Source organism: Sturnira hondurensis, unplaced genomic scaffold (genome assembly GCF_014824575.4).
Source record: "Sturnira hondurensis isolate 20B ecotype Veracruz unplaced genomic scaffold, ASM1482457v3 Scaffold0013559, whole genome shotgun sequence".
Lineage (NCBI taxonomy): Eukaryota > Metazoa > Chordata > Mammalia > Chiroptera > Phyllostomidae > Sturnira > Sturnira hondurensis.
In genome coordinates, this window is record NW_028086190.1 from 4506434 (window position 1) to 4519593 (window position 13160).

The 13160-nt window shown below is 39.2% G+C and overlaps 1 protein-coding gene and 1 pseudogene across 4 annotated transcripts in view; one reads left to right on the forward strand and one right to left on the reverse strand.

Annotated features, from left to right (window-relative positions):
* LOC118998033 (40S ribosomal protein S25-like) overlaps positions 1–5722 on the reverse strand; it is a 42347-nt pseudogene extending 36625 nt beyond the window's left edge.
* The window catches only part of BNC2 (basonuclin zinc finger protein 2), a 425587-nt gene that overhangs the window by 399162 nt on the left and 13265 nt on the right, over positions 1–13160 (forward strand). For 3 of the 4 annotated variants that reach the window (XM_037061921.1, XM_037061923.1, XM_037061924.1), the window contains 2 exons: positions 7681–9650; positions 10081–10146. In XM_037061921.1, the coding sequence (XP_036917816.1) occupies positions 7681–9650; positions 10081–10146 (2036 nt within the window). The remainder of the gene's footprint in view (positions 1–7680; positions 9651–10080; positions 10147–13160) is intronic. The other variant, XM_037061922.1, reaches the window with a different exon arrangement.

The window sequence follows — 13160 nt, forward strand, 5'->3', positions numbered from 1 at the left end:
TATCAAGTGCAATTCAGACGATTTGGTGCACCCGTAATATAAATTAGTGTATTTCATTCGGCCTTTAGATATTACCGTTCTTTCAGCTGGCCTTCTGGAAACATTAGCTTGACATACTGGGAAAAGCACAATCATGTACAAGAGCTCTGTGTGAATAAGAATGGCATAATTTTGTTTACTTATACAACCAGACTGCCCTGATGTATATTGTATATGCTAGTGGTACATTGTTCTCATTCAGTGCCCTGCAAGAAATATGTGTTTAAATGTAAATTTGTTAAACAAATAATCGTGCCAAGTTGTTTTCCCACATAATTTCAAGTGTTTCTCAGAAATTATCACAACATTGCTTTAAAATTTCCCTAAATACTTCCCAGAATCATTATTTTCATTAAGAACTTTTTTGTTTCACTATTCTTCTCCATCTCCCTCTCTTGCCTGCACACATACACACACACAGGCATGCAGACACAGACTTTGACCCACATGCACTTCGGGTTGCCAAGTCATATAAATTTGAGATAAACATAATCTAACAAAAAAGAAAAAAATTGGCTCTGATGTAAGTGGAGAGCAACCCAGACCAGTTAAAATTATTGGCTAAGGGAAGAGTTTTAAAAGTGACTTGACTTTAGAAAAACACTTTAAACCTGAAGTATCTGCTTGTTATATATGGACCCATCTGAGTTTTAAAATAGGTAACTAGTGGGAAAATGGGAGAGAAGAGGACTGAAAGTTTTATGACTTCTATAATTTTTTTCTTTAAAATTTTGTGTAATGTTCCAAGGCTTCTCTTCCACCCAGTATTTTCCTCAAACTTCTGCTACTTTCAGCTCTCTGAGCCAACCCACAAGTCTTACCCCTGAGCCCTCCACTTGCCAGCCCCTCCTGGTAGGCTGATGGAATGCCCCTATTCATACCATCGGAACAGTGGTCTGAACCCATCACTTGCTCCTGAGGTGACCCAGCAGTTAGATAATATGGTTCCTAATTTCAGGATCACATCCTGGGACATGTGCACTTAACCAAGAGGCCAAAACAAATACAGATAGAGGCATTTTAGGCGAATTAACTGACTGCTCTTCATCAGCTTCTTCCATAGTGTTTCCAAAGGTGTATGTATGTGTGTGTGTGTATATATATATATATATATATATATATATATATATATAGAATGNATAGTATATATACTATATATATATATAGTATACTATATATATATAGTATGTGCCTGCTATGGATCAATATTATCTCTGTAGGGAAGCAGTCTCCAAATTTTATCATAGTACCTCCTTTAGCTTGCACCCTAATAAATGAAACTTTCTAAATTAGTAATGTATTACTGTAAGTCCACATATAATATATGAGCTCAAAGATTATCTTTTTAGATAAAAGAAAATAGAAATTGTCATGCTTACTCCTCATATCGCAATGGATTGTTGGACATACTACTGACAGGAGAGAATGGGGAACACGTCTGCCTGTTACTCTGGTCACAGCCAAAGGCAGGAAGCAAGAAGATGGCCTACAAATAGGGCAAGTTCTGAATGTTGGGTTAGGAGTGTGAGATTTCATGCAATTTGCATGATTTGGTGTTCTGAGTTATTTCATTGAGGTACACTTTACATACAATAAAATCTACCAGTTATAAGTGCACAATATATAGTAGCAAAAACATAAATGTACTCATTATGTACGCTATTTCCATACCCCTCAAAATTTCCTAATGTTCTTTTGTAGTCAGTCCCTTTCCCTTGCCCTTATCCCTGGCAACCACTGATCTCCTTTCTGTTAACTTTTCCAGAGTTTTGTATGATTGGAATGATGGAATCTATTGGGTCTGTGTTCTTTCATCATTAGCATCATGCTTTTGAGAGTCATCCATGCTGTGCTGTGTGTCAATAGCTTATTCCTTTTTATTGCCCAGTAGTATTCCACTGTGTGCATCTCAAACTATTTGTTTACCCTTAAGACTTAAACTTCTAACAAACCTGATATTCAAGGCTTTACATAGCACTGTTTCATCAGTTTTTAATTTGGCAGTCCCTGTTAAGTTTTACCTGGTAGAGTGCCAAACTGATAGGCTTGAATTTGGTCATTTCTGTACCTTCTACTGAACCCCATTCCTCTTGCCTTGATATTTGAATTCATTGTGAAGGAAAAAGAACAGAACATTACAACAGGAAACTGGTTATAAGAAAATAAGTTGCCGACATGGTTATGATGAAATAATTTCCTAAACTAGCATACTGTACAGTGACGTGAAATCACAAAGAATGTCTCATAAACCTCTGCTTTGGTTCTAAGTGGTTAGCAATCCCCATAGCTCAATGTCATTTAATTAAAAGATTTAAAATTAGCTGTGACTGGGTGGCTCAGTTGGTTGGAGCATTGTCCCATACACCAGAAGTTCACAGATTTGATTTCTGATCAGGGCACGTACCTAGGTTGTGGGTTCAGTCCCCACTTGGGGGCACATTCAGGAGTCAACAGATCACTGTTTCTCTCACATCAGTGTTTCCCTCTCTCCCTCTCCCTCTCTCTCTTTCACTCACTTTCTCAAAAATAATCAATAAACATGTCCTCAGGTGAGGATTTAAAAATAGGTTTACAATTATATCAAAGGGGAAATATTTTTTTGTTTCTAGCTAATCATGTTAGGATTTTCCTTTAAATTATGTCTTCAATTTGACTGACAAGTTTATGTAATAGAACAGAAAATTAACTTTTTTACACCTGTCTTTGAGAACTAAGTTATTTGTTTACTTCTTAATAATTCGACTACTGATGGAGGAAATGGGTAAGAGATCTCTGCTGTGCTCATTGCTTCTCCCTCATTTCCATGCATGGACAGAAAGGTGTTTTTTCCCTCTGTGCTGTGACAGGTAGTTGTCTGCCATTAACACAGAAGGAGTCCTTCTTGGACTGAGGATTCTCTGGGCTTGAGGTCTCCTAGCAATCTAATTATCCTAAAGCTTCTTATCTGGTATTTCTTCTATCTCTTGACATAACTCTACTATCCCTCTCTCCCAAATAAAAAGAAAGTCAACCATACTTTACTTTGATTTCAGAACTACAAGTCACATAAGATGCTTTGATGTGAAGAAAGAGCTCAAATAAAACCATTCAAACCATGACAGTTGATCCTACTACAAAAAAGATTTTTAAAAATCACTCTGCAGAGCTGTGTACAACTGGGTACCAGGTTTATATCAAGGGATAATCACTAGTTCTGATAAAATCATAAAAGGAAGTCTTTTCGTGTAAAATGCTTAGATGTAAATATTTTAAGTGTTTTATACTTTTTCTGAACCCAGTAAAACTGGTTTATAAGTCTGGAGTATTTGGTGTTACTCATCTTTTAATTAATAGTATAGCCAGTTATTTTCACAGGAAATCAATACTTATAATAATACCTTGCATTTCACTTAACAGGGTAAATCTTATTCCCCATGTGAAGAGTTAAAGGTCACTGAACTCTGTTTACAAATAGAAAAGCCCAGAGGAATTGACACACCAACTACAAAATTGAGAAAGACAAGTGCCCAGTTATACACTTTATGTAATTTATTATTCATGCACAATACCAATATCCCTGTAAGGGTTGGTCAGCAGTCAGGATATTTATACTGGCTTAACAGACTGAAATTTTGTTAAATTAATGTTTATTTGATGATAATCCCTAATTCTTTTTATAGCTCTTATTCACTCTGGTAAAGTTTCTTTGACATGGCAGTGGGGCCTAAATTTCACATCTGTACTTCTCAAACTGTCTTTGAGAAAGGATCAGTTTTCCCACTAATCAGTCTTGAGCCAATACTTAAGTAAAAAAGAAATGTTTTTTAATATCATGCCTTTAGTTGTTGCAGCAGTATCAGCTTGTCCTAAAGGATTCCAAATGGTCATTTTCAATTACTTGAAGACCAGTTTTTTTTGAGGCCTCAGACTGGTGCTGGTCCTTTGTGCGCAGCATACAGACGACTCATAGAAATTCTTGTCTTAACAGAGGAGTCTTAAGCCACTGTTAAAGCATCATTGTACCAGACGATGCTTGTTTCTGTCACAAATGGAAAAAAAGAACCTAGCCTTCCCTTTTTTCCTTTTGATGATTTCTAACTTCCTTCAACCAGTTCATTGAAGGACATGCTAAGACTGATAGCCACCCCTACCATGGATCTTGCAGACTTGTTGTGTTGCTAAGAAAGTTAACTTTGTTTCTTGCTGCAGTTTTACCACTTATGAACATGATGTTATTAGATAATCTTGATCGAATGTGAGTGATGGCTTCTTTGGAAAAAACCTCGGTGGCACATCATACAGTCTGGGTTCAGGCGGTACAACTCCAGTGTGAATGTGTCATGTAGATATTTGTCCTGTTGCCAAGCACGTTTGTTTACAATGATGTTACACAGACCTTCAATGTTAGTATAAATTGCTGCTTCTCTTACCGCTATATATGGATGAACCTTCTCTTTTATAACTCAGGCTACTAACAAAATCCTAAGACTTGCTTACCTGGACCTCTTACACCAGAAGGAAGTGGTTTAACACAGGTAACAGTCTCCATTTCAGCAGACAGCTACTCTGGATTGAAAGAGTCTGAAAGGTAGTCATTTCAGAAATAGCAGCAGGCCTTGTGGCAGGCCAGGAGAAAAGAGAAACCATATGGGACTGCTATGTACTGTTGGGTGAGGGAAGGCAGAAGGGTTATGGAGAGGAGATGCCTCAGGTGGGTTTGATCAGTTGCTATGGTTTCTCAGGCCTTTTTAATACCAGAGGCTGGCAGCTGTGTAAGTACATTATCGACATGCAGATTTAGATGCAAGGTCCCTGGGAAGAACCTAAGGAAGAAATGACCGTATGCTGCTCAGGTTGGGTTCAGCCTGAGAAACAATCCACAGTGAAAGGCCGTATAAAAGAACAATCAAGAGCGTAGATTTGATGGTAAAGAAAAAGGATGTACAAGAGGACATGACAGACTCTGGAGACCAGCCTTGTTCAGGAGGAGTTCTACGTCTCATTACCGGCTCAGTGTGCTCACGCAGGATATGGCGTCACAGAATGACCGCCATTGTGTTCAGTGAACTTCGAGTCAGGATTTCTGGGTGCAAGGTCTGGACCCCAAGTTAGCATCTTGGCAACCTTAACAAGCCATCTCACCCTTTTTCACCTGTTTTCTCATCTGTTAAACATGCACTGAGCTCTGGAAGCTATTATGAGGTCCAAATGAGATCATCTATGCAAAAATCACAATTTAAAATTTCTTTATCTACAACACCAACACCCTCCCTTGCTTATTACCCTATTCCCCACCCTAAAATATATATATATAAAGTAGAGCAATTGCTATGAATGATACTTTTTTAAGAAATGGCCAGTGCAGGACTCCAGGATCATCCACAGTCACCATTTACCTGCACCATTGTATTGACGATCTGAGGAGACAGTGCATGAGAGCTTTTGGTCTGAAGGCTCATTTCATCTACAGGGTGACAGAGGGACATCTGTGTGTGACAATTTATGTAAGAATGGATATCCTCATACATACACCCAAGCGTATACTTTGGTAGAATGCTANTTTTAAAAAAATGGCCAGTGCAGGACTCCAGGATCATCCACAGTCACCATTTACCTGCACCATTGTATTGACGATCTGAGGAGACAGTGCATGAGAGCTTTTGGTCTGAAGGCTCATTTCATCTACAGGGTGACAGAGGGACATCTGTGTGTGACAATTTATGTAAGAATGGATATCCTCATACATACACCCAAGCGTATACTTTGGTAGAATGCTAGGAATCAGCCTTATAAGGAACAGCACATAATTATCAGAGCTTCTTTTTTTTTTTCAAGTAACTTAAATAAATGGTGAGTTTCTCCTTATAATCAAACTAGTTGTCATGATTCATGCCATATGACTGTGGTCCAGAGAGAGTTTTATGTCACAAGGCTGAGTAGACCTGTGTATGAGAGAGAATTTTCCACTGCAAAAGTAGTACCATTCTCTTTATCCTGCTTTTCCTAATGTAACAGCTAACATACGCATAGTACCATTGTTGAAACCAAGATATTAAGATTGATATCATACTATTAAGTAATCTAGAGGCTATTCAGATTTGCCAGTTTTCCCACCAATGCCCTTTTTCTGATCTAGCATTTCTAGGATTTCACATTATGTTTATACATCCTATTTTCTTAGTTTCCTCTAATCCGTAACTATTCTTTTTAAAAAAAAAAAATATTTCCCAACTTCACACTTGGAAGAGCACTAGCCAATATTTTGTAGAATGCTCTTTAATTTTGGTTTGTCTGCTGTTTTCTCGTGATTAGATTGAGGTTATAAATTTTTGACAAGAAAACCACAAAAGGAATGAGGCGCCCTTCTTAGTGAATATATCACTAGGTACAAGATGATACTTATCACTGGTAAGGTTAACTTGGATCCCTTGGTTAAGGTAGTCTGCTAAGTTTCTTCATTATAAACTAATGATTTCTCTCTTTGCAAGTGTGTCTTTTTGTTGTTGTTGCTTTTTTAAATCAGTGGTTAGGGTGGAGCAAGTGTCACTCACAGAAGGTTGCAAAGAGTCCCGTCCTGGTGGAGAGAAGCTGTGCCCTGGAAAGTGATGGAGTCATTATTTAAGTGTTTGAATAGATTGCTCTCAATCCAAGCTGAAATGGATTGCCTGACATGACACTGCAGAATTTTTAAATTCTACCTCCAGGCAAACCCCATAGTTACTAGCAAAAATGAAAGTGTGAAATGCTTTTTAATGTATATTTAACAATACATATTGTCGTGATTACTGATGTGTATTCTCTGTGGACTCCCTTGCTATCAGAGGAGGGTGTTAAGAGACAACATTTTTACACATTTATTCTATCTAAATCCATCACATGTTTACTTTCTAAATATCTGTAACTGTCACTTATAACAAGATCATAAAAGTCAAATGTTTTAATTCTAACTCAAACTTTGAATCATAGGATTACAATCAATTTTCTAGAAAGGTACAATTACTGTTTATTCTTACTCTACCTTATGAAATTGCCCACTATTAAATATCACTAGAATATAGCCATTAAAAAAGAAAACTATATATGGCTTAGTAATGGGGTATAGGAGGTAATATCACTTTATTCATCTTTTTGATATAGAAAGTCACATAATAGTTCCTTTTGAAAGGAATTTTCATCATTGAGCCCAGTGTTATGTCTGCTTGTGTTGAAAAAAATAAAATTGGCAAAATACACTTAATTCTTTCCTACAGTGTCATTATTTAATAAGGATTAAGGTAACTTTTTTGCGTTTTTACTGGGTTTCACAGCAAGAATTCACGTCTTGTACTAATGTATGCTAAATAGCTGCATAGTATATAGACCATTGTTAAAATAGCGGTAGTGAAGGTATTTTAGATCACAGAGCCCCAGTGGTCTACATTTTGTTTGTTTTGACATTATTAAACTCAATCTGTTTCTCTAACTGTGACTCTAATTACTACATTTGCATGGCAGAAAAGTTTGCTTTGTGGGTTGACTTTTATTAACAGTGTTTGCATGTTGTTTCCTGCTCTCGCTCTCGATATTTCATGAGCAGACAGAGCACCTTCAGTTACATTGAATAATTATGCACAATCAGTAAGTTTTTGTTTGTCTTTGTTGTTTCTTTGATGTGGCCTCTAGGATGCTGCCGGCAAGGTGCTGGACCGCTGGGCCATCATGTCTCGGGAAGAGGAAATCATCACCCTTCAGCAGTTTCTGCGGTTTGGAGAAACCAAATCCATTGTAGAGCTGATGGCGATTCAGGAGAAAGAAGGGCAGGCCGTGGCTGTACCATCTTCAAAGACAGACTCAGACATAAGGACTTTCATTGAGAGCAATAATCGCACCAGGAGTCCCAGCCTCCTTGCTCACCTAGAAAATAGCAACCCTTCCAGCATCCATCACTTCGAAAACATCCCCAACAGCCTTGCATTTCTGCTTCCATTCCAGTACATAAACCCAGTCTCAGCCCCACTGCTAGGGTTGCCTCCAAACGGGCTACTGTTAGAGCAACCAGGACTGAGGCTGCGGGAACCAAGCCTTTCAACCCAGAATGAATATAATGAGAGCAGCGAATCTGAAGTGTCTCCCACACCTTATAAGAACGATCAGACTCCCAACAGAAATGCCTTGACCAGCATTACTAATGTGGAGCCTAAAACCGAGCCACCCTGCGTATCCCCCATTCAGAATTCTGCCCCAGTCAGTGATCTGACCAAAACTGAACACCCAAAAAGCTCATTCCGGATCCACCGGATGAGAAGAATGGGGTCAGCCTCTAGGAAAGGAAGAGTGTTCTGTAATGCATGTGGGAAGACATTCTATGACAAAGGTACTCTCAAAATTCATTATAATGCCGTTCACCTGAAGATCAAACATCGATGCACCATTGAAGGTTGCAACATGGTCTTTAGCTCCCTCCGAAGCCGTAATCGCCACAGTGCAAACCCCAACCCTCGCCTTCACATGCCTATGTTGAGGAATAACCGAGACAAAGATTTAATTCGGGCCACCTCAGGAGCTGCCACCCCTGTCATAGCAAGTACAAAATCAAATCTCACACTCACCAGCCCTGGCCGTCCCCCAATGGGTTTTACCACTCCCCCACTAGACCCTGTCTTACAGAGTCCTCTGCCTAGCCAGCTGGTATTTTCTGGGCTAAAGACTGTCCAACCAGTTCCTCCATTTTATAGAAGTTTACTCACTCCAGGAGAAATGGTGAGCCCTCCCACCTCCATTCCGACCAGTCCCATCATTCCATCCAGTGGCACCATAGAGCAGCACCCCCCACCACCCTCTGAGCCAGCAGCACCAGTAGTGATGATGGCCACTCACGAGGCCAGTGTCGACCTGGCCCCCAAGAAGAAGCCCAGGAAGTCCAGCATGCCTGTGAAGATTGAAAAAGAAATTATTGATACTGCTGATGAGTTTGACGATGAGGATGATGACCCACATGATGCTGGAGCTGTGGTAAATGACGTGAGCCACGACAATCATTGCCACTCCCAAGAGGAAATGAGTCCAGGCATGTCAGTGAAGGACTTTTCTAAGCATAGCAGGTCCCGATGCATTTCAAGGACTGAAATAAGAAGGGCTGACAGCATGACTTCTGAGGATCAAGAACCTGAACGGGATTATGAGAACGAGTCTGAGTCTTCAGAGCCCAAACTGGGTGAGGAGTCCATGGAGGGGGATGAACACATTCACAGTGAAGTGAACGAGAAAGTCCTGATGAACAGTGAGAGGCCTGACGAGAACCACAGTGAGCCCTCTCACCAGGACATCATCAAGGTGAAGGAAGAATTCGCAGATCCCACTTACGACATGTTTTACATGAGCCAGTATGGACTATACAATGGTGGGGGAGCCAGCATGGCTGCCCTGCACGAAAGTTTTACATCGTCTCTGAATTACGGCAGCCCTCAAAAGTTCTCCCCAGAAGGTGACCTGTGTTCTAGCCCTGACCCCAAAATCTGTTATGTGTGCAAGAAGAGTTTCAAAAGCTCCTACAGTGTCAAGCTTCACTACAGGAACGTTCACTTAAAAGAGATGCATGTCTGCACGGTCGCTGGCTGCAATGCTGCCTTCCCCTCTCGCCGAAGCAGAGACAGGTCAGTAAATCTCCATTGGCTGCTCCTGCTGGGGGTGGAGGGTGCCAGTCATGTTGGATAACATTAAGAAGTCTAGCGTAGATGTGTGTGATGCACTGTAGAGATTGTCCACAGTGACCACAGATAACCAAGCTGCCATGCTCATGAAGGATTGTTGCAGTTGGTGCTTGTCATGATTAAGCATGCAGAATCATATGCCATCTTACCCAGTAATGCACGCCATTTTTCTCTGTGCTCTGTGTATGTGTGTGTGTATGTTTTTCCATGCATCTAGATGTGTAAATCAGTTAACTGTGTACACAGTTCTCTGCTTCCCTATGAACTTTCACTTAGAAGCCACAGCTTCGGTTATAAATATTTCTGCTTTGCCTTGTGGCTTTTTAATTAAATCAATATATTATCTTCATACACACATATTTATCCAATATAGAAACAGAAATTTACGGATGGAAAGAACCATAGGTCCAGGACATCGAGACAGCCTGCATCTCCGTAGGTATAACCAGAAATGTTATCATTCTTACATGAGTATTTAGTGTGTCCTTGAATTCTTTGAATCATAAAAATATCAGAAGAAAATGGGACCAAAGTAATTGTTAATATGGGTAAATGGTATGGTGGTGTAGGTTTCTTTATTTTAGCTTGACAATGTCTTTAGCAAATCTCAAAATATATACCCTATCGTGGGAATTATGCACAGAAGGGAAGGCGTGCACAGACTTTTAGGAGCTCTTAGAATATATAATGTCCAGCCTTCAGATGACATCACACCCTAGCTATGTAGCTGCAGCTCTGAAACAGTTGGACTTAAACAGAAGCAGCTGGTCCTAAACCAACAATGTTCTTTTTTAGTCCTAAAGAAAATGTCATATAAATGGAATGTGTCAAGGTGGTCAGGGGTGGGGTACCACAGTTACCCTGCCCTGAGGGAGATACGCTTATGAGCATATCATTTACATAACACACCAGCCCAGCTAGAGACACACCAGTTCATTTTCCTATTATATTGGATGTGGATTTTTTGTTTTACATTGTCTTTTAAAATACTTTAGAAAAAAATTTATTGCGTGCTAAAAATCAGTATATGTAGAAGAAACAAAATTAGCTAGGAGGTTTGCCCATAGCCACCACCCAGATTCTAGTGCGTATCAGTTAGGTAGAGCCTTTGATAAAGTAACATATAATAAAAGTGCCACTGGAAAGTAGTGACCTGCTTCTAGAATATTTAAAAGATTAGCCTTTTTTTAAAGATTTTATTTATTTATTTATCTTTAGAGGGGAAGGAGAGAGGGAGAGAAACATCAATGTATGGTTGCCTTTCGTGCATCCCCTGCTGGGAGTTGGCCTGCAGGGAACTGGCCTGCAACCCAGGCATGTGCCCTGAATGGGAATTGAACCGTGGTCCTCTGGTTTGCAGGCCTGTGCTCAATCCACTGAGCTACACCAGCCAGGGCAAGATTAGCCTTTTTTAAAAATAAAAGTTAAAATGTATTTCATTGTATTGAAATCCAGTTCAAGGGGCCCAATTCATGAAAAGCAAAATATGTGAGAAAAATAAGTAGCTTGCTTTATACAACTTGAAACATGTTTTGAAGAGAAATCTATCTTCTTAAAGATTTCCCCTCCTGAAGTCCCTCTTCCCTACGCCCATTTACCTTGTTCTGTGAAAATGGTTTGTGGTCACCAAATTCTTTTCAATTCTGAGTAATTGTCCACAGTCCCAGAACATGGCAGACAAGATAGCTGTACTGCGAATAACAAAATATAATACTATACCCAACCTTTTCTTCCCCAAGTTTGTAATGTTCATTCTTTTAAATTTAAAATAGTGCTCTAGTGATAATGAGGTTAATGCATTGGATTTTTTAAACAAAAATAAAAGACTCATGAAAATCTGCTAAAATATTTATGAAAATGGAATGTTTGAAGACAAGCCAAAATTTAAGCTTATTTGCATGAATTCCTATCACAGTTTTAGTTGGTTTGCTGAAACCATTGTTAAGTCATAACACTGGAATAAATGACTATAGGACCAAAAGTCTACAAAACTCAAAGCTCAGTGCTTTCCTCTATACCACTGCATTTTTGTGTCTTAATGCATAAGCAGGTTCTATTGAGAAGGTGGTTTGTCTAAGGAAAAAACATTTGTTGATAAGGGAGTATTTCAATCTTCATTTTTATTCTAAGGATTGGGAGTTTGGCGAGTGACCAGCCTTATGGGAACTTAGACCAGTATATTCTATGTGGGAAAATAATATACTGCAGCTACTGATATATTCCCATTATGTTCAGTCACACAAAAGATGGCACACCTCACAAGACAGGTGATACATTTCATTGGGCTGAAATATCACATCATACTTAATCGTTTTAATTCTGGATATTGTCACACATGATCAATGAAGAAAAACAAATTGAAAATATACTCTACAAAGAAAGTTTTTTGATTTTCTCTAAAAATTTTGCTCTTTAGGAATGCTCAAATGCTTTCATCCCATGTTAAAAACTTAACAAAAACTCTGATACTTTAATTTTGAGATTTTTTTCCTTAAGAAGAAAGATGTTCATCACTGTTGAATCTATGACTTGAATTAATAGGCAATGAAAGTATATTTACCACCTAATAATCAGAAATAGTGATTCCTTTTGGGTACCAGCCTCTTGCTGAGTCACAGCAGATTGGACTTGAACATAATTTTATTCCTGTTCCAGAATTTTATCATCATTTCATCAACTAATTTTGACGTATAATTTCATCTCCTTATTCACAGAGCCTCCTGAATCACATTTCTGATCTACCCCTTAGACTTACTTTCCCTTTCTCTTCACTTTTACTGGGCTAGTCACAAGAACCCCAGGACTTTCGTGTCCCTGCATTTTCCTCTGCAGTGAAGCTAAGGCAATTTTTCTTACTTTTCTTTGAGCCAACAGACCTTCCAAAACAGAAACCATCCTTTGCCTTTAATCCTGTTGTCCTCAGGCCCATTCCTTTCCCTTCCCCAGAGTCTTGATTCATCCATCCTTGACTGCACAATGTCTTCCTTGTGCAAATAAAGCATTAGAAGGGATTTTGACTGGGGGCTGAAGTGTGCAGAGCTACAGGGCTTCTAGGAGGCCTGTGATAAAACTAACAGAATAACCTTTTCCCTTCTGTTTATAAAAACAGCCTTTTGTCTTCGGGCTTAGAACACCTTATAAGAGTGGTACACAGGTCTTCTTGGGCTTCTTCCAAGATGCTTATACACGAGGGAGCTGCATTTTTGTCCCTAGATAGGCATGTTAGTAAGAGGAAAGTAGAAAGATGTTGAATACTGTATTTGATATTTGGCAGCTAGTTAACAGAGATTCCCAGACCTTTGCTATGGTCTTTCTAGATTTTTATAAGATCAAGTTGAAGGCTTTTTGATTAGCAAAAATGTTCTTTGTCTAAAGTCAGCAAAAAGGGAGAAAAGAGAGAGAATGGGGCACACATGGCTGAGGATTCTGAGTGTCCTTCTTTACACAGTTGTG